Here is a 20378-nt window from a genome sequence, read left to right as displayed (position 1 = left end):
AAGTCAAACTAATTTCTCACTACTGATAGTTTGCGACATACCCATCTTGTTTCCTCTGCTAGGCATTCTGATTCACCTTAATAGGCTTTGTGTTAAATAGTAAAACACCTTGCATATGGTAAGCCCTCTATAAATATTGGTTATATGAATTCATCATTGCCAGAATTAAGAGATAATTCAGACTGTATCACAAATGACCTCTGAAAAATTATTTCAAAAAATCAATTTAGCATGCCTATAATGTGATAAACAAAGATCAAATTTGGATATTTATATCTTCACAAATTTGATTTTTTATGTTGAGTTTATAAAAGTGACCAACTCTTTGGTCACTCAAGTTTTAAATCCATTCATTCAATCATACGGATTTTTTTTTTTTAAACTGAATCAGACAATAGAATTTGAAACTATTATCTGAGAATCCTAGGTGAATTTTGGTTACTCTAAGGAAACAAAATGTTAAAGCTGGAAATAATTCTTTATGATAATGACTGTATAATTATTTTATTTGCTTTTCACTGAGCTGCTTCAGAATTTTCATTTTCTGTACATACACATATGTCGACTCACCTAGATAATAGTAAATAGTTGGGAAAGAAAGAAAAAAATCATTTAATTATTTTTCTTACTTGACACTAAGCAAATGTAACCACTTTTTTTATTCTTGAAGGTAAACTGGATACTTTAATGCTACTTAGAGATAACCTACACTTATTTACTCAGTTTCTTGAATTACAGAGGGGAATTGATTTGAAGACTATTTGAGGCTTCTTCCTCATAAGCCACCAAAAGATCACATTTTCTTCCCGTGATTTAAATGTTGACATTACAGTTAATTTTGACAGTTAATTTTGACAACTGTCTGATAGAAGTTTTAAAGTCTAACAGTTTCTATTTAAATAATAATAACAATAAATAATACTACAAATCTCAAAATAATCACTACTACATATAAGATGTAAAATTACTAGGTTGAAGATTTGCCTTTTAGTCTTTCATACTTAAATTGAAAATATACATTGATAAAATTACATAATAAAGAAAAAGGTAATTATTTGAGGTTAGTGGTAACTTATTGAATTCAGAACAAGGATTCCTAGAAAAATTCAATGTTAGAATTGAACAATATTTTTCTTTTTTTTTTAACTTCTGCAATTTAAAAACACTTCACTCTATAAAGTTAAAATATAAAAACTAATTTTCTAAACCACAAGTATGCCAGTTTTAAGAATGCTAGAACTTCTCTCAAAAATAAATTGCTTCACAATTATTCTTGAACTCTAAATAATTTTTTCCTCAGTGACCTAGAGCATGACTAAGCCATGATTGTTAATTATACTCACTGATTATCTGTGACAGAATAACATCCTACTAAATTATCTGAGAAAATAGAATCGAGCCAGAGACCCAGAAGGATATGAATATAGTAGCTATATAACTTAAAGGAGAAGAAAAGCTGATTTTCACAATTAGGTTCACACTACGAATAGTGCTGAGTTATTTTATTGATCCTTGGTGGAAGGAATGGGTCTCTAAAGCTTTCCTGGAGATTCACAAGATAAAAAAAAAGCTCACTGGGTCTGTCCTCTGACCTAGAGAAAATTATGACATTTTCTCTGAGCATTAGGTACTCTTTAAGCTGAGTTATTCTTCAATTAGAATGTTACATATCATAATCTGTTGTTTAACTTATTGCCTAGAACTTACAAAAGAGTTCTATAGACGCTAACAAGGGAAAATTAAGAGCAGTGTTTTCTGGGATAAAATGCTCCTTTCACACTCACACCCCATTTCTCTTTTTGTGATACCGGTGTTGCCTTTAGTGTACTTTGGGCACTGTTACCCAGAAATAAATGCACAATTCTATCCTTGCTCGTTCCTGGTATAAGAAAATGAAATGACACTTTCATTTTGATTTTCCTTGTAAAAGAAACTAAGCTAAGTGGGTCTGCCCTTGACAGGTGTGATGCCCCTAATCAGCACCACTCCGCAGGCTTTTGCAGATTCAGCCAGTGGAAACTGCCCTCCCCCCAACTTTAAACAAAGCCATTTAATTTGGTATCAAGTCAAGTTAAGAAAAAAAAAACCAAAACACTAATAAATAAAGGACAACATAAAGAAGTATAGCCTGCCAACATGAACCTACATGCAAGCCAGAGGAGATTTATAATTTTCTTCCCCAGGGAGGGAGTGACTAACGCACGCACACTGACCATCACCGTAAAGAGGTAAAGAGAGAGTGAAATGGCTCAACGTACACACACCCCGCTCCATACCGGGGACGAGTCTCCAAGCTGCGGCTTGTGCTCTCGGAGGGCCAGGCTGAAGCTGACCGCTCCTACGGCCACGCTGGACACCCCCAGCCCTATCTCCAGCACAGAGAGAACCAAGAGGCTCCCAATAATCTGGCCGCTGGTGCACATCCTTCCTTGGTCATCATTCCTTCCAGATCAGAGAGGGAAGCCAACCATCCACCTTCTTTCTTCCACTATCCTCCTTACCCCTTCTGCCCCCTACCAGACCCCAAAACTTTTCTTCTTCACCAGCGAAGCATTATCCACAAGGACTGGACTTCCAGAACTGGAGACCCTCTTCCCTGACCGGGTCAGAGGCAGAGTCGCTCCACCCCCTGGCACGTTCAGACAGGGATCGTAGAAGGATTTTCCCGGTTCGGTTCGGTGGTCGGAGTCCAGGAGAGGAGAGCACACCGGGAGAAAGGGCTTTCAATAAGGAGCTGGAACCCTGGAGGAGCCACGGAGCTCCGGAGCCCCGAGCCTGGAATCCGGCTCGGGAGGCGCTGTCCAGAGTTCTGCCGCGTCCCAAGTCTCCGCAGGGAAATCCCGTTCCCTCCTCAGCCTCCCAAACCCTTTCAGGCTCCCCTTTCTTTCCTTGCCAAGTAGATGAGCGTTGCTTCCCCAGATCCAAGGCGGAACTGCTCAGAGCTTCTCTCTCCCGCTACGTCTCCTTTCCTTTGTTTTCGTGGTAACACAAAGTGCTTCTACGAGTCCCTTGGTCCCCAGGCTGAGCGGGCAGATGATATTCAGCACCACACTCCTCACAGTTAACTGCGTCGCCAGAAAAAGCGACCTTGTCTGATGGCCTTTTTCCGCCTGGGTTTCTTCTCCCTCGTCGTCGTCCTCTTCCTCCCCTTCTCTCTTGATCTGATTCTCTCTCATTGCAGTGACCTCATTGGGATTTAAGAGGGTGATGGAGGAGGGAAAAGCTTGATCTATTTGTGGGTCCAGAACCAATACTCTTGTCTGGCCCTTGATCGGCCCCGCCTCGGGACGCTTACCACAGGGATCCAAGCGATCCCTACCTTCGCATTCCCCCAACCCCCCTCTCGCTCCCTTCTGGGCTTCTGTCCAGATGGGAGAGGAGGTGATGCCTACGTCAACACGGGGCTCATTCTGTATAAAACTTTCTTCTGCGTGTACACGGGGTGACGTGGGAGCACAGTGTATAAAGAAAGGCAGAGAGAGCACAGAGGATGGAGAAAATACAGACACCTAAATTCACTAGGACTCCAAAGGACGCTCACCAAGGAACTCCTCTCTCAAGAAGAGTTACACTCAAGCCTGCTTTAAGGAGTTGGCCACTCCCTGCTGTCACAACCTGTCACCTTCCATGTCCGAAGGTTGGGAAGATGCAATTGGCTGGGGCCTCACCCCTGCGGGGGAAGTGGCCGCGGTTCCTCCCCAGCTCTCTCCTAGCAGCGCAGCTACGCGTTCTGGGTAGCATCACCAGACCACATGCCTGGGACTGCGTGTTCTCACTCATATTCAAGAGATGTGTATATTTAAGTACTACATTGGAAAGGGAATTATTAAAAACAAAAATCTGGCTCACTGCACAACTGTTTATGACAGTTTGACCTCGTCAGAATCCTTAGAGCAAGGGCCAACTATGGCTCAGGTATTTTTGTGTTGTAGTCTGATGCACGTGGGACTCTAGAAGTTTGGGTATCACTGAGTCTGGGCCCAGTTTCATGTCCCTGATTTTACTTCATGAAAAATCCCAAGGTATTCCACCAGGAAGATCCAGGGAGTGGGGAGGATGAGAAGATGTTTATGGGTCATCTTTCTCAAAAACTGGTTTCTGGGGAACTTGGAGATGGATTGAAGGAAAATAGAAGAAAGGAGGATTGAGTTAGAACACATTGCACAAGACCAGGGCATCTTGACCTCTGAATGCATGCTGACTAGAGCAGAGCAGCTTCCTCTGATTAGAAGCTTCTTTTTTTTTTTTTAAGGCCCCAGTGCTGAGAACACTAAAGTGGAATGATATACAATCTATATCATAAGTGCCCATTTTAGTTTTCTTAGGTTTCAGAGCTTCTTTCAGAGTTTAAACTCAAATGTACAGTATAATTTATTTTCCTTTTGATGTATTTATATTCCACATTTTAGAAAAATTGAGTCTTCGTCCCTTAAAAAAAAGCAAGGAAGGAAGAATTATGAATTATTAGAGTCTTAATAAGTCTTAAAGAGTCTTCAGCTACTGTGATATTTGGAGAAAAACTCAAACATTTATTTTCAATAATTAGTGAATTCACCTTCCACTTCTTGAAAACTTAGTCCACCAAACAGCCAATCATTAGAATCCTTCATATAGTTTTTGGCTTTAATAAAGGATAGTTTATTTTATTTAAATCTTGTAAAAGTCATTTAAATGATCCAATTTATATGTAGAAATAATGGAGTAACTATGTTGCCTAACTTTTTGTTTGTCTTTAGTCACTGTTTTCCTTTTTTTTTTTTCTTTTTATATTCTTCCCCATTGGAAGAGAAAGTTATAGTAAGTGTTAAAATAGACTGCTTAATGCAACCATATAAAAAGGAGTGTAACTTACAGGATGGAAAATTAATTTTTAGAGGTAGTGTTAACAATGGATGAATTTCCCAGAGAGAAAGAAACGAGTAAATTATTATGATTGAATTTTCATCTCTGAATGCAATGGCTAGAAATGTGTTTTCTTATAAACCCAAGGCCTAATCATATGCTTGACTATAACCAATCTTCATTTTTTGAAAAACAAATATACATGTATGATATCACTTATACGTGGAATCTAACAAAAGGATACAAATGAACTTATCTCCAAAACAGAAATAGATTTACAGATGTAGAAAACAAACTTATGGTTACCAGGGGGTGGGGAGAGGGAGGGATAAATTGGAAGATTGGGATTGACATATACACAATACTATATATAAAATAGATAACGAATAAGGACCTAATGTATAGCACAGGGAACTCTACTCAATACTAAAAGAATCTAAAAAAGAATGAATACAAGTATACATATAACTGATTCACTTTGCTGTACACCTGAAACTGACAAAATGTTGTAAATCAACTATATTCCAATAAAAATTTAAAATAATAAGAAATTAAATCCATCCTCACTTATAAATGACTACCAATGAGTCACACCAAAACAGAAATATTTATAGGAATAAAATAAAAACAATCGTTACCATGAACAAGTTACTGTTTGTATTTAACAACATGAAGATCAATGTTGTTAGGACTTTCAAAAATATCTTACATTACTTGTTCTGGGAAACAAAGTGTATTTTCCATGCCCTTTTAAATGATGGAAAGATCCCCACTCCCAATTAAATACAGCAACACTAAATTTTACTCTTAATCGTGGAAATCATGACAAAAAAAGGGGGGGCTCAATTGGCATCCTCTATCTCTCAAAATTATTTGTTAGAGAAAGAATTACAGGATAAAACAATAAATCAAGAGAAACACCAATAAAGTATTGATACATTGGTATCTAAACACCAGTGGCTCTACAATTAGAGGGTTTAATTTTTCTTATGTTACAGTACAACAAAAAAGCTATTCATAAGATCCATTGATAGATATATGGTTCAATACTTGTACTTCCTCAATAGGAGCAATAGTATAAAAAATCTCAAGTTTGCCACCTGCTGGTTTATGTAGGATACAGTGAATATGAATGTATAGGTAATCTCAAAATAATTTTTATTAAACTTACTAGCGAATCAGAAGAAAATCCTCTGTAATTGCTTTCTTTACGGACCTAAGTTCTGCCAATATGTATCTAAGAGTTCTGAGATCTTCATACATCCATTTACCCAAATAAGATTTATAGAATTTTTTTATTAAAGTATAGTCAACATACAATATTATATTTGTTTCAGGTATACAACATAGTGATTTGATATTTATCTACATTATGAATTGATCACCACAATAAGTCTAGTAATCATCTTTCACCATACAAAGTTATTAAAATATTATTGACTATATTCCCTATGCCATATATAGAAATTTTAATACATGGAAAAAGGAAAATCCAGGAGCTGGTAAACAAATACCACCTGTCTTAATATAGTCAAGTAAGTTGGTGAAATAATCAATTCAGTCACTAATATAAGGTTAGTAAATGAAAAGGTCAAAGTTTTAAACTGATTAATTTTGAGAATTGATTTAAATTGTTCAAGCTATTATAAACTAAATTTGTATGGTGATCTTAGGAACTGCACTGAATGACCAGTGTAGTATAGAAGATGAAGAAAAATAAAAATCACAAAATTATTCCAAATCATATAGCAGTTTTTAAGTGCTACAAGTCTATTTAATATTTCAATACTCTTGTCAGTGTGTCTAGAAATGATGATACCTAAGACTTAGCTAGGACTTTATAAAGTAATTCTGCTAAAAAAAGAAAAAAGGAAATAACATTGTGAGGACCTTTTTTTCCTTATTTAAAGCTTAAGAAGAAGAGATAATTAATCCTGAATTTATCTTTTGCCTTTTTTGTCTTCTAGTGATAATATAGCTTAGAAGTCATTATCTAATAGTAACATCAGTGCTTATGAAAATTAATTAGAATAAGTATAGTACTCAGTATTGTATTTATCACAATTTTCCATTTATGTCTGAAATATCTTTTGATTATTAATGACTTAAGCGTGTAAAAAACCCAAATTATGTATTTTATACTGACATCTATTTTTTAATAAAGAGTGTGATTATTTACACTCCCAGCCTTTATGGAGTAATTGGGACTGGATTTACTCTCCTACTATATACAATATATTCAAATAAACAGTGTTAGGATACCATACGACAGGCAGAGCAGAATTTTAATCCCTGCGAGAAGAGAAACAAGCAAGGTTTTCTCTCCTGGTCTTTTGACTATAGGCAACTAACAAGCTGTGTTACAAGAGGGGTACCAAGCAGAGCACAGTAATCTTACAGAATTCACGGGATAAACTGCAGAATTCTTGGAGGCTGAGGTACCCAGTATTTTCAGGACAGAGTACTAGAGAGGAGGGTGTTTAATAGAGAAAGAGATCCGTAAATCTCCATAGGGCTCCCTTGAGTCTCTTGTTAAATCTAAGCCACAAAATCAGGGGGTGCAACTACACAAGGCTAGAAATGGAATGACCAGAGAACTAACATCTGAAGCTCACAAGATGTCTGGGAAAATTTTCAGGTTCACAATAGCCAGTGAGAGTTCTTGTTGAATACTCAGCCTTTGGTGGAGAAAACAGGTAGAGCACACATAAGCAGTGGGGCTAAACTATGCATAAAGGCAACTCTATATCTGACATAAAAATGCTTTAAAACAGGCTTCTAAAGTGTCAATCTGTTTGGTAAGTAACTTAACAAAGTCTAACACATCTTAAATAAAATGACAAAAACTATCATTCAACAATGTAACACTCACAATCTATACTAATTAATACCTGAAATATGAACAACCAGGAAACTGTGATCCATAGCCAGGATTTCAGAGATGATGGAATTTGTTAACACTTGAAGACTTCTATTATAAGTATTAGAAATACGTTCAAAGATGAAGAGAAAAAACATTAATGTAATAAAGACATAAACTGAATTTATAGCAGAAAACAAAATATAATTCCTATAGATGAAAAATTATATATCTGAAATGAAAAATAGTGCACTGATTTATTAGATTAGACACCGAAGAAGAAAAAATTAGTGAACATTGACACAACAATAGAAATTAAATTACACAGAGAAAAATCTCAATACAAATTAAATCACAGAGGAAAAAAAAAAGACTGAAAAAATATTAAGAGAGACTCAATTACTGTAGAACAATTAAGAAATGATATACGGACATAATATAAATTCTAGAAGAATAGGTATGTGAAAATATTTTAAGTAAAAATGACCAATTATTTCCCAGGTTTGGTGAAAATTACAAACCCACATATCCAAGAGGTTCAGTAAAATACAAATAGAATAAACACAACAAGGCATACCACAATCAAATTGCTGGAAAACAGTGATAAGGATTAAAAATTAAAAGCAGCCAGAGGAAAAAGGATGCATTATGTGTAGAGGAAAAGAGGCAAGAATTCCAGACTTCCCATCTAAAGTTATTCAATCCAGAGGACAAGTGAATGACAATTTAAATTACTGAAACTTAAAAAGAATCAGAAAAACCTATTAATCTGGAATTATATTCCCAGCAAAAATACCTTGAAAAATGTAAAGGAAACAGATCCATCAGACCAACAAAAGCTGAGACAATTTACTTAGTAAATTTACTAAGTGAAGACATGAGATCTTCACTTTAAGAAATATTAAAAGAAATATTCTTCAAACAGAATTAAAATATATCAGAAGGAAACTTGGATCTACACAAAGAAATTCTGAGCATCATAATGGTACATAGATGGGTAACTGTGAACAAAAGCTTTTTTTCGGTTTTTGTCTCAAACAGACTAAAAATATGCACAGAAACCAGAGCTGCTGTGCAAGAAACAGAGTTTACAGTTCCAGCACAGCCCAAAAAATTAACAGCTGAAACAAAGGATATAATGCTTACTAAAGAAAAATAACAGAATCCAGAATCTTTACAACTTAATATTCCTAATATCCTAGATGTAATAAAAAATTATCCAACATATGAAGAACCAAAAAATAAAATACATTTTCTCTCATGAGAGAGAAAAAATCAAGCAAGTCTGACCATAAAATAAATCAGATGTTGGAACTAACCGATTAGGATTTTAAGACAGTACTTACAATTATCCCCAATGATCTAAAAGAGAACATTTTTTTCAACAAATGAATATTTTAGTAGAGAAATGGGAAATTTTTAACAAAGATAAAATCAGTTTAAAATCGAAATTCTAGAAGTAAAAAATACAATTTTGAAATAAATAAAACTGGAAGGACTTAGTTCAATGAACATGACAGCATAGGCTAATTTAAATATAGATAAATAATAATTATAGTAAACAATATAAATGTTTTTAAAATGAGTGGTGGCACAGGAACATCTTAAATGATATCAAATGGTCAAAGATAGGTACAACTGGAATAGAAGAAGAAAGGGAAAGAGGACTGGACAGAAAAATATTTCAGAATATAATGGCTAAAATTTCACAAATCTATGAAAGGGAGAAATTCACATATTTGAGTTTCTAAATCAACACCAAGCAGAGAAAATATAAAGAGGCTAACAACAAAGCACAAGGCCAAGTCAAATTGTTGAAATCTAAAGATAAAGAGCATCTCTTAAAAGCAAAAAGAGAAAAGAGGCATATGTGTCATCACCAATGACTTCTCATCAGAAACCATGGAAACCAGAAGACAGTGGAATTACTTTTTTTTTTTTTTTTTAAACATCTTTATTGAAGTATAATTGCTTTACAATGGTGTGCTAGCTTCTGCTTTACAACAAAGTGAATCAGTTACACATATACATATGTTGCCATATCTCTTCCCTCTTGCATCTCCCTCCTTCCCACCCTCCCGAATAACTTACTTTAAGTGCTTAAATAAGAAAAAACAAACGACAAAAAAAACAGAATTCTATATACAGCTAAAATGTCCTTTAAAATAAAGGCAAAATAAAAATATTTTCAGATAAAAGAAGACTAAAAATCCATGCCCTTCAGCCCTGAAATGTAAGAAATCACAAGTTCTTCAAAGTGAGGAAAATGATACTCAGATCCTAAGAAAGGAATAAAGAACATCAGAAATAGTCAATATCTGGTTTAATACAAAGGTTACTTTTTTCTTTTTGACTTTTTCCTCTTTATATCTTTATAAACCATTTAACTGTTTAAAGCAAAATCATAACATTGTCTTGTGGGGTTTATAATGTATGTAGATTGTTATATACAATAAATTATAATGAAAAGGGTGGGAACTATGATTCTTTATGTTTACAAGATTTTCATATTTAAATGAAGTAGTACATAATTGACTCTGAGTGTATTATGACAAGTTAAGGATGTATTGTAATTCCTGATGTAACCAAAAGGAAATGCACAATATATAACTAAGCACAGAAATATAGCCAAGAAGTAAAATAGGAAACTTAAATTCAATTCTAAAAAATATTTTAGAATCCAAATAAAAGGCAGGAAAGGAGAAACACAGGAACAAACATAGAGGAGACAAGTGGAAATCAAAAAATAAAATGGCACAACAGTATTCAATGATATTAAAAAACTGTATTAAACATTAATGAAATAAAAATTACAACTAAAAGGCAGAGATTATCAGAAACAATAGAAGGAAAACAAAACAACCATATGTTGTACACAAGATATACACTTTAAAGAAAAAAAAGATAGATAGAAAGTGAATGGAAGGAAAAAGATATTCCATGCAAACAGTGGCTATATTAATAAAAGATAAAATATACTTCAAAACAAAATTATTACCAGAGATAGCAATGGACATAATAAAAGGATAAAAATTTAAGTTAACAAATAGATTGTGGTAGTTATCTTGTGACAATGTCTCACAATGATTTCTGCCTACTGGTACTCAAACCCTTGTATAATTCCCTCCCCTTGAATGTGGACCAGACCTAGTGACTTACTTCTAACTAACAGAATTTGATAAAAGTGATGGATGTCACCTCTGTAGCTAGGTTACAAAAGACTCTGACTACCATCTTATGGTCATCTCTATTACCTTCTCTGATGGTAATATGCTAATATGTTAGGAGGCCCACAGACAAAGAATTGAGGGCAGCCTCAGAGCAATGGTCAATGAGGAATTAACACTCTCGGTCCAACAACAGGAGGAGGGACTGAATCCTGCCAACAACATGAGTGAGTTTGGAAGCAGATCCTTGACCATGGAAGCCTTGAGATGACTGAATACCTAGCCAACACCATGACTGCAAGAGAGGACCCACCTAAGATGCACTCAGATTTCCAATTTCCAGAACTGTGAGATAATAAATGTTGTTTCAAGCCACTAAATTCTGGCATAATTTTTTTTTTTTACAGAGCAATAAACTAACTAATACAAAGGCATAACAATCATAAATGTAAAAAATCCCAAAAAGAAAATGTAAAAACATATGAGGCAAATTGATAGAATTTAAAAGAGAAATGGAAAATTCCACTATATTTGGAGATTTTAAATACCCAACTGCTAGAACAACTAGAGAAAAAAATCAGCAAGTATGTAGAAGAAATAAACAAAACTATCCATCAACTGTCCTAATCAATAAACCAGGGATAATAATTTCTGCTGAGACTTGCTTTTTACCTTAAAAAGAACCAGCTGCTTGACTACTGAGGTTCAGTGAAATGCAGTGTTCTGCTCAAATTTTTGCTGCCAAAAAGAGACAGTTTTCACACCTATTTCTGATTTCTGATACTCTCTTAAACACTTTAAAAAATGAGTGCTAAGATATTTAATAATCATTTTGTTATGCATTTATTAACTGAGCAACTATTTATATAATTATTTTAGAAACAGATTAACTGATGAGAAAAAGCTATTAGGTTACATTAACAAATATGAAAAGTAGGTTAGCATAGAATGGTAGAGTTGATAGGGTCATGAAAATCCCTCTTGTTAGATTTCATCCTATATTTAAATCCTTTCTACCATATTCCTGACCTCTTCTTCAACTATTCCAGTGACTAGGAACACAATGCATTAAAAAAAGTCTGAATATTAGACCAACATCTAGATTTTTTGTGAATTCCATCCACTGCACTCAGTTCTATCTTCTGGAGCAACAGAGAACAAGTAAAACCTATTTTTGTTATCACAGTCGTTCAAATAGTTTACAATTTTCATGCCTTGTGTCATGTTCAACATTTACAGGAGAAATTTCTGAGTCTCTCAAAGATTATTCAAAATGGTCCAGGTCATTGATAGTAGTGAGTCTTAACTTGCTCCTGTTTCTCTAAAGTAAAAACATTTATAGCTGTGTAAAGTGTAACAGGTGTGTTCTGATAAGGGCCAAATACTGCAGCATAATTATCTCTGTAATTCTTTATTTTTGTAAATGTGCTCTATAATGATTGTGGCCATTTTTGGCTGCACTCTGAATGACAAATTCATATTGAGTTTTCAATCAATGAAAAATCCAGAGTATTTTTCCTGTAGACCGTCCTGTTTCCCCAATCTTGCACTTGTTCAGTTGATTTTTTTTTAACATAAGGACAGGGTGATTTATTTAACACTATCTAATTTCACCTTGTTAGCTTCGGCCCTTCATGCTTTCCTGTAGAGGTCTTTTTGAATCTTCTTTTTGTCATCCCATGCTTTAGCTGTTCCTTCCAGAATTATGTATGTCATATTCCCCCCAAGCAGTGGGCCTATTCTGGCCTCATTCTTCTTGTTCTGAACATTTCTAAAAATGTCATTTTTACTGTCTTTGGCATTTTTAACAAGCCTCTGCTCATTTATGCCTCTTGCTTTTCTGCCTCTATATTTCCAGATTCCTGTCACTCAAAGGTTTATCATCATGTATATGCCCCCGCTTTTAGCTTTTCGTATTTCCCTCAAAATACACGGCTGAGTAGTTCCTGGGCAGGCACAAGACTTAATAGTTTTTATCTTTTTATTTTCCCCCAAATGAGGAATTTGTAGTTATAATCACAATTTTGGTTTTAAGAGAATCCTGTCCAGTTCAGCTATCTTACAACTAGTGTGTCTGGTCAGTGCCTCATCTTATGTATTCTAGAGATTTGGGTGTATATTTTACTATGTCAGTGCTTGTTTCCTGCTTTTTGAGTTGACACTAACTTGTAAACTTACTGAAAAAATACTTAATAAATACCTGTTTAACAAATATGTGAAAAATTAAAGAAAAAAGAATTGATGAAAAACTGAGAGATAACGATGTTATTTTTCTAAGACTATCCACTTCAACTTCTTCAGCTAGTTATATTTAATTACAAAAAATCAGATCAGCATGGTGACTGCCTCTCCTTGCTTCCTTCACTGATTCATTTAGATAAAATTAAAATAAATACTTGGAAAAAATGTGAAACATTTATGATAAAGTTTTAGTCTTCACATATAAATAACTATTTCAAACAAAAAGAAAACAACCTGATTTAAAAGGTCACAGTGTATGAGTAGGCAATTTTCACACCCAAACAAAATATTACAAATGGCTAGTTAACACGTTAAAAAAATGTTCAGACTCAGGAGCAAACAAAATGTGCAGCTGGTCGTTAATTCTCCTATTGGACTGGCAAAAAATTATTTTAAAATAATAATTATTGTTACTGGAGTAAAGTTAAATGATTCTTCTCATAAATACTGTGGAAATATAAATGGGTACGATATTTTAAAGAGATATTTAGCAATACATATCGAGTATTGAAAACGCTTATACACTTTGACTCGGTAATAACCTTTGCATTTTACTCTAATAAAATACTCATTGATGATCAAAAGGATTTACATATAAGAATGTTAACAACAGTATTATTGTAGGAAAAAAGTTAAAATCAGCCCAATTTTCCACATAAAGTCTAACAGTGAAATAAAGAATTGTAAAGTTATAAGATAGAACAATTCATAGTGTTAAAATTATATTAAAATCATATATTTTCTAGCTATAAATACGATTTGAAACTATACTTTAAAAATCATATAAATAAACAAAACAATCCTAGTTTTCTTTAAAAGTATGAATATAAAGAACACTGTAAGGAATTACACAATCATTTTATTAGTACTCTAATGTTTATTAGATGTTTATTATTTTCTCCCTTATGCTTTTTGTACTTTTCAATTTGGGAACAAAAACTTGTATTAATTTTTAATCAGGAAAAGTCATACAATAAGAAACAGGAACTAAAAAGCACAGCAGTCTGGGGTCACTTAACATGGGTGGGAAAATGCATATGAATCTCAAAACCTCCAGAGAACATCATTTTATGATACTTTAATTTAGAAATTAAAGTTAATAATGATAATGTTTGGAAATTGAAGTTATGTTAAATATTATCAGCTTAAGAAGCCAGGGGAATAAATTACAAGTTTTAAACAGGTCTTTTTTTTTAATCAGAAATCTTTAAGCTGTAAAAAAGCATATTCCTCTGCCCTTAAGTAATGATAAGGGAATATGAAATATCCAATAATATGAAAGGGTTGATAGGCCATAACTGTAGTAGATCATTATGCCACAGGTGCTGAATAAGCATAAAGTTTCTGAGATTTCAAAGGAAACCCTTTCTACTCAGTCAACACTATATTCTCTTAGCAAATATGCCAATTATTGGGAATAAACACGAAAGATAGAAAGTTCTGTTCCATTTTCAGGCCACGTAGACACCAATAAAATTACTATTTAATTTCACTTCCTGTTATCTTCAATCAGAAAAATCTCAAGTAATAAAAGTAGCTTTTACATTTCCTTGATAACTTATGAATGGTTCTTAGTTCAGAACTCTGTACATACCCAACAGTTAACTAAAAATTATAGGTTTACTGATTGGCTGGACAGTCACAATGGCATTGTCTATAACAGAAGAAGATTTAAAGAAGTAGATCAAACTTTATTATGAGGGCCTTGAGTTAGGAAGAGAGATATTACATAATAATTTTTGAAGTTTGATTAAATTAATTTTCATTCTGAATTATTCTAATTAGTTTAACCTCACCCTCACACCAGATCTTGACTTGGGGTTCTAGGTCTTGACTTGGGGTTCTAGGTATGGACTCAGACTCTGGAAACATTTTCTGGGCAAAAGGACAAGGTAATATTGATTCATGAGATAATATTGAAGATGAATAATGGCTAATATTTATGGAGTGCTTACTGTATACCAGACACTAGTTTAGCTACTGAAGATATCCCATAAACAAGACAGAATATCTGCCCTAAAACAGCTTACATTCCGTGGGGGATTCAAACAACAAACAAGTCAACAAATAATTATATGACATAATTTCAAATAGTGAAGTAAATTAAGTCAAGTTATGGGAATGAAGTGATAAAAGGGTAGTTTAGATAGTGTCCAGTACGTGACGCACGATCAGAGATACTGAATAAAGTGAGCATGTGAGCTCAAAGAAGAACTGGAGAAAAAGCATAGCAGACAAAGGGAAGAAGTGAGTATTAAGTGTTTTTAGAATGGCTAACACCTAGTGAGTTAGGGGGAAAGTGGGTGGAAATGAAGTTGAAGGGGTAGCCAGGGACTAGATTATTTAAGCCTGCTTGACTGTGGTAATATTTTGTATTTAATTCTAAGTGGATAGATTGAGGGTTTTTGAGAAAAGAAGTGACATGATATGATTTACATTTTAATAAAATCAATTTCCTAATCTGCTGACTCCAGATACAATCCACTGAGGGATGGAAGCAGTTGGAGTCTATTGCAATTGTAAATAAAAGCTTGAACTAGAAAGGTAGTGTTAGAGGTGGTGAGAAGTACATTTTGACAATATCACAAAAGGGAGAAATCTGAAGTTTTTTAAAAGGTAGAACATTCAACTGCAATCTTATTTTATAGTGCTGGACTGAGAAATTGAAACAAGGCCAAGGAATCAAAGAGGAGACAATCAGGAAGAGTGAATCCTGTAAAATTGCCTAAGTCAGCGGTTGGTACTGGTATTTCACCACTTGGCAGCACGGTAAAATGTATTACATATGTGCCAAGAAATATCTGGCTTGTCAGGCTTTAGAGTGCTTGGTAGGGTAGGGTGTTGGGTGGATGGAACCCTTCCTCCTTACCCTCATCACTCCCCATACCCACTGCTGGATACTTCTCAGTGCTGGGTGAATCTGCAATCATTGCAGGCAGTAGACTATTCAGTACCATCCAGTACTTGCTGGTATGGTATGTGATAGTGAACATTGCCAAGGAGGTGCTCTATCTTTTGGACATCTGCTTAATTAGCCAGGTGCAAACATATTCCCTGGATAAGGTGGCTCATGGAGGAACCCTACTCCAGGTACCTAAGGATCAACGGAGTAGTACAAGGTGATAGAGTCAGTGAAAAGGAATGGTGGCCAAGCGGAAGCTTCTGAAAGGTGCAGCTTTAGGTAGTAGAGTCTTCATGTTTATTGGAAAATTCCTTTCGTGGCTCTTGGGTCCTTTTAGTTCTATGTAAGCCAGGTGCAAACAGTTTTACAATTACAGATGGTTATTAGGAAACACTTGATATAAAAAAATCTACTTGAATTTGAAGAGCATTCACACTACCATAAAAAATTTCAAAAGTACATTTGTAAATTACAGAAAAAAAATTGCTGCTAGAATTTTTACATTTCAAATGTTATCATTTATGATGATTTATAGTAATGATTTAAAATTATTATCTGCTTTATTTTATATCTAGTAGCTTGTACCTCTTAATTCCCTTCCCCTACTTTTTCCCTCCTGCCACCCTCTCCCCTCCAGTAACTGCTAGTATGTTCTCTGTATCTGTGAGTCTGTTTCTGTTTTGTTATATTCATTTGTTTTATTTTTTGGATTTCACACATAAGTGAAAACAAACAGTATTTGTCTTTGACTGTCTGACGTATTTCAATAAGCATAATACCCTCTAGTTCCATCCATGCTGTTGCAAATGGCAAAATTTCATTCTTTTTCTGATGGCTAATATTGCATTGTATATATATACCACATCTTCTTTATCCATTCATCTACTGATGACCACTTAGGTTGCTTCCATATCTTGGCTATTGTAAATAATGCTGCTATAAACATTGGGGTACATATATCTTTTCAATATATAAGATACAGGGATGTAATGTATAGCATAGGGAATATAGCCAATATTTTATGATAACTTTATATGGAGTATAATCTGTAAAAATAGCAAATCACCAGGTTGTACACCTGAAACTAATATAATATTGTAAGTCAACTATACTTCAACAAAAAATGTATTAGAAGCACATAAAAAAAAAAACAAAATAAAAAAATTATTACCAACTACTGACCCAAAAAAAGTTTCTTGTCAAGAATTTGAATTTTAGCAAAATTTTGATCAGGGATTATGTATCCATTTCATGGAAAAAAACCTTGATATAATATTATTTTCCATAAAATTTTTGTTAGAGTATATCTAGAAATTTTATACAAATTCAAAATGTAATATTTTCCCTAATACTTTAAATGGTTTTTAATCAAAATTATGCTGTAAAAAGGAAATGAAATGATTTTTAAAAAATAAAATCCCATAGAGATGTCCCCAAATTCTCTCCATCTTTCTCCAAAGGGCCATACATCTCCCATGATTTCCTCTATGTGCCATGACTTGAAGAAGGTCGTGAAGCTTAAGAAATACTGCACCTCAGGGAGGAACAGTTAAGAGCGTGAAGCCAGTTCAGATATTCATGTCTAAACAGACTAACTGAGAAATTATCTTGCTCTATTGCTTCTGAGGCTCTTCAAGAAAGAATAAGAGGTAATTTCTATTTCCTCTTTCAAAAGAGCAAGTTGATCTTAAGACTTCCTTTGCTCCAATAGAGAGCCAGGAGGCTTTGTTTCGATAGGGGGGAAGAATTGGAGAACTCTTGGAAGGGTTGAAGAGAGGTTGGGGAAGACTGGATTTATGAGGATTAAGAATAGTGAAGGAAATAATTTCTCTCTGGGTTATGAAATCTGGTCCTCATGCTCATTAAGGGGCCTGGGAGGTGGAAAGAGACCTGATGGAACTGGTACACGTGATTGCTGGTACAGGGGCCTTGGAAATGTTAAAAAGTCCCAGTGGCTGAGAGGAGATGAATGCATGTTGTAAGTAGTCAACGAATAGGCTTAAAATGGATCACATGGATTCAGACCACCCTTTCCCAACCAAGGTTCTACAAGAAAGTTAACCGGAAATGAATATTTCCTTAACAAGAAATGAATACTTTGTCAGTTCTCCCACGAATGAATTATAGGTAGTCCCATTCTTGGAGCAAAAGAAAAAAGTTAATCATTATATACAATGAAATATTTAGGGCTATGGACTTAACTTTTATTGAACAGTTGGTTGGGGAGGGGTTGATTTGGATAATGACCTTCTCAGGGTGGACCACGATAAATCAAGGACAAAATCATTTTTCAACTTTCTGAATTGTTTATGATCTCTTGAACTCTTATACAACAATTCTTGGGCAAAACAAAAATGTCTCCCCGGGCCTCCATCGTAATGACTTTTATTAGAAACTCTGGAAATGGTGATTCAAGTCAAAGTATGTAAATTAAAACACAGTGTGATATTTCTCATATATAAGTTTTGAGGAGAATGATTATACCTATCTTATGAATAGACAATTTATAAACCAGAAGACAGAAAAAGGGTGAACTAATGCTTCTTTTATGAGAATACAATTGTCCCATAAGGTATTAATTGGTCTTAGAGTCTTACCATGATACTTTGCATTGTATGTATGACACCTGTTTACAGGAGATTTAGAAAAAACCTGACAAAACATGTTTCCTCCGTGAGGTATCCCAGCAAAATAGTAACTTGTCCATTTCACCCCGTATGGTTTTATTTTTCTAAATAAACAATGATATTTACAAAAAGATTTGGTAAGTAGAGCTTGCTAGAATCAGAAATTCTTATTATACTTTTACTTCTACATAGGAAATCTAATACTGTACTACTTTTTGAACTTCAAAGAGATTTAAGGAATAAGAAAAGATTAAATAATTGATTTCCAAATATATAAGGATTGAACTTATTCCATGGCACTTAAATACCCAAACAGAATCTAGGATTCAATATGGTACTGAAAATTGGATTTGGCAAGGCCTAATAATTTGTCCATTTTCTATTTAAATACTGAGCCTAATTGAGGTATGTGTATTTTCCACTATGTTCAATCTTTCATCATTTAGCCAAAAAATAATTAATGCCTGCCTACAAGGCACTGTTTGATGAGCTGAGAATAGAAGAGAAAGACCTGCATTTTTTGTTTTGTTCAAAACTTTAAAAATATCATTAGTTTTAATGACACAACAGAGGTACATTAACATATTCCATAATACCGATCTTTTATCTTTCTTATCTACTCAGAGACAAACAATAGGTAATAAGACAAATTAAAGGCAAAAATAAATATATCCAAACTTAGGCATCTCTTAGTGTGTGTGTGTATATATATATATATATATGTATATATATTTTAACATCTTTATTGGATATAATTGCTTTACAATGTTGTGTTACTTTCTGCTGTATAACAAAGTGAATCAGTTATACGTATACATATATCCCCATATTCCCTCCCTCTTGTGTCTCCCTCCCACCCTCCCTATCCCACCCCTCTAGGTGGTCACAAAGGACGGAGCTGATCTCCCTATACTATGCGGCTGCTTCCCCCTAGCTATCTGTTTTACATTTCGAAGTGTATATGTGTCAATGCCACTCTCTCACTTTGTCCCAGCTTGCTCTTCCCCCTCCCTGTGTCCTCAAGTCCATTCTCTACTTCTGCGTCTTTATTCCTGCCCTGCCCCTAGGTTCTTCAGAACCATTTTTTTTTAGATTCCATATATATGTGTTAGCATACGATATTTGGTTTTCTCTTTCTGACTTACTTTACTCTGTATGATAGACTCTAGGTCCATCCACCTCATTACAAATAACTCAGTATTGTATATATGTGCCACATGTTCTTTATCCATTCATCTGTCGATGGACACTTAGGTTGCTTCCAGGTCCTGGCTATTGTAAATCGTGCTGCAATGAACATTGTGGTACATGACTCTTTTTGAATTATGGTTTTCTCAGGGTATATGTCCAATAGTGGGATTGCTGGGTCATATGGTAATTCTATTTTTAGTTTTTTAAGGACCCTCCACACTGTTCTCCATAGTGGCTGTATCAATTTACATTCCCATCAACAGTGCAAGAGGGTTCCCTTTTCTCCACACCCTCTCCAGCATTTATTGTTTCTAGATTTTTTGATGATGGCCATTCTGACTGGTGTGAGGTGATACCTCATTGTAGCTTTGATTTGCATTTCTCTAATGATTAGTGATGTTGAGCATTGTTTCATGTGTTTGTTGGCAATCTGTATATCTTCTTTGGAGAGATGTCCATTTAGGTCTTCTGCCCATTTTTGGACTGGACTGCTTGTTTTTTTGATATTGAGCTGCATGAGCTGCTTGTATATTTTGGAGATTAAGCCT

The 20378-nt window shown here is 34.4% G+C and overlaps 1 protein-coding gene across 4 annotated transcripts in view; it reads right to left on the bottom strand.

The window, feature by feature from the left end:
- The window catches only part of TMEM196 (transmembrane protein 196), a 220458-nt gene that overhangs the window by 48093 nt on the left and 151987 nt on the right, over nt 1-20378 (bottom strand). Inside the window, exon 1 of one of the 4 annotated variants that reach the window (XM_061197707.1) lies at nt 2259-2423. The exons of 2 other annotated variants lie outside the window; for them this stretch is intronic. In XM_061197707.1, the coding sequence (XP_061053690.1) occupies nt 2259-2423 (165 nt within the window). Of the gene's footprint in view, nt 1-2258; nt 2424-20378 lie in introns of those variants that run through there. One more of the 4 variants, XM_061197708.1, reaches the window with a different exon arrangement.

The sequence above is a fragment of the Eubalaena glacialis genome, chromosome 8 (genome assembly GCF_028564815.1).
Source record: "Eubalaena glacialis isolate mEubGla1 chromosome 8, mEubGla1.1.hap2.+ XY, whole genome shotgun sequence".
Taxonomy (NCBI): Eukaryota; Metazoa; Chordata; class Mammalia; order Artiodactyla; family Balaenidae; genus Eubalaena; species Eubalaena glacialis.
This window is presented reverse-complemented; position numbering and strand designations above follow the sequence as displayed.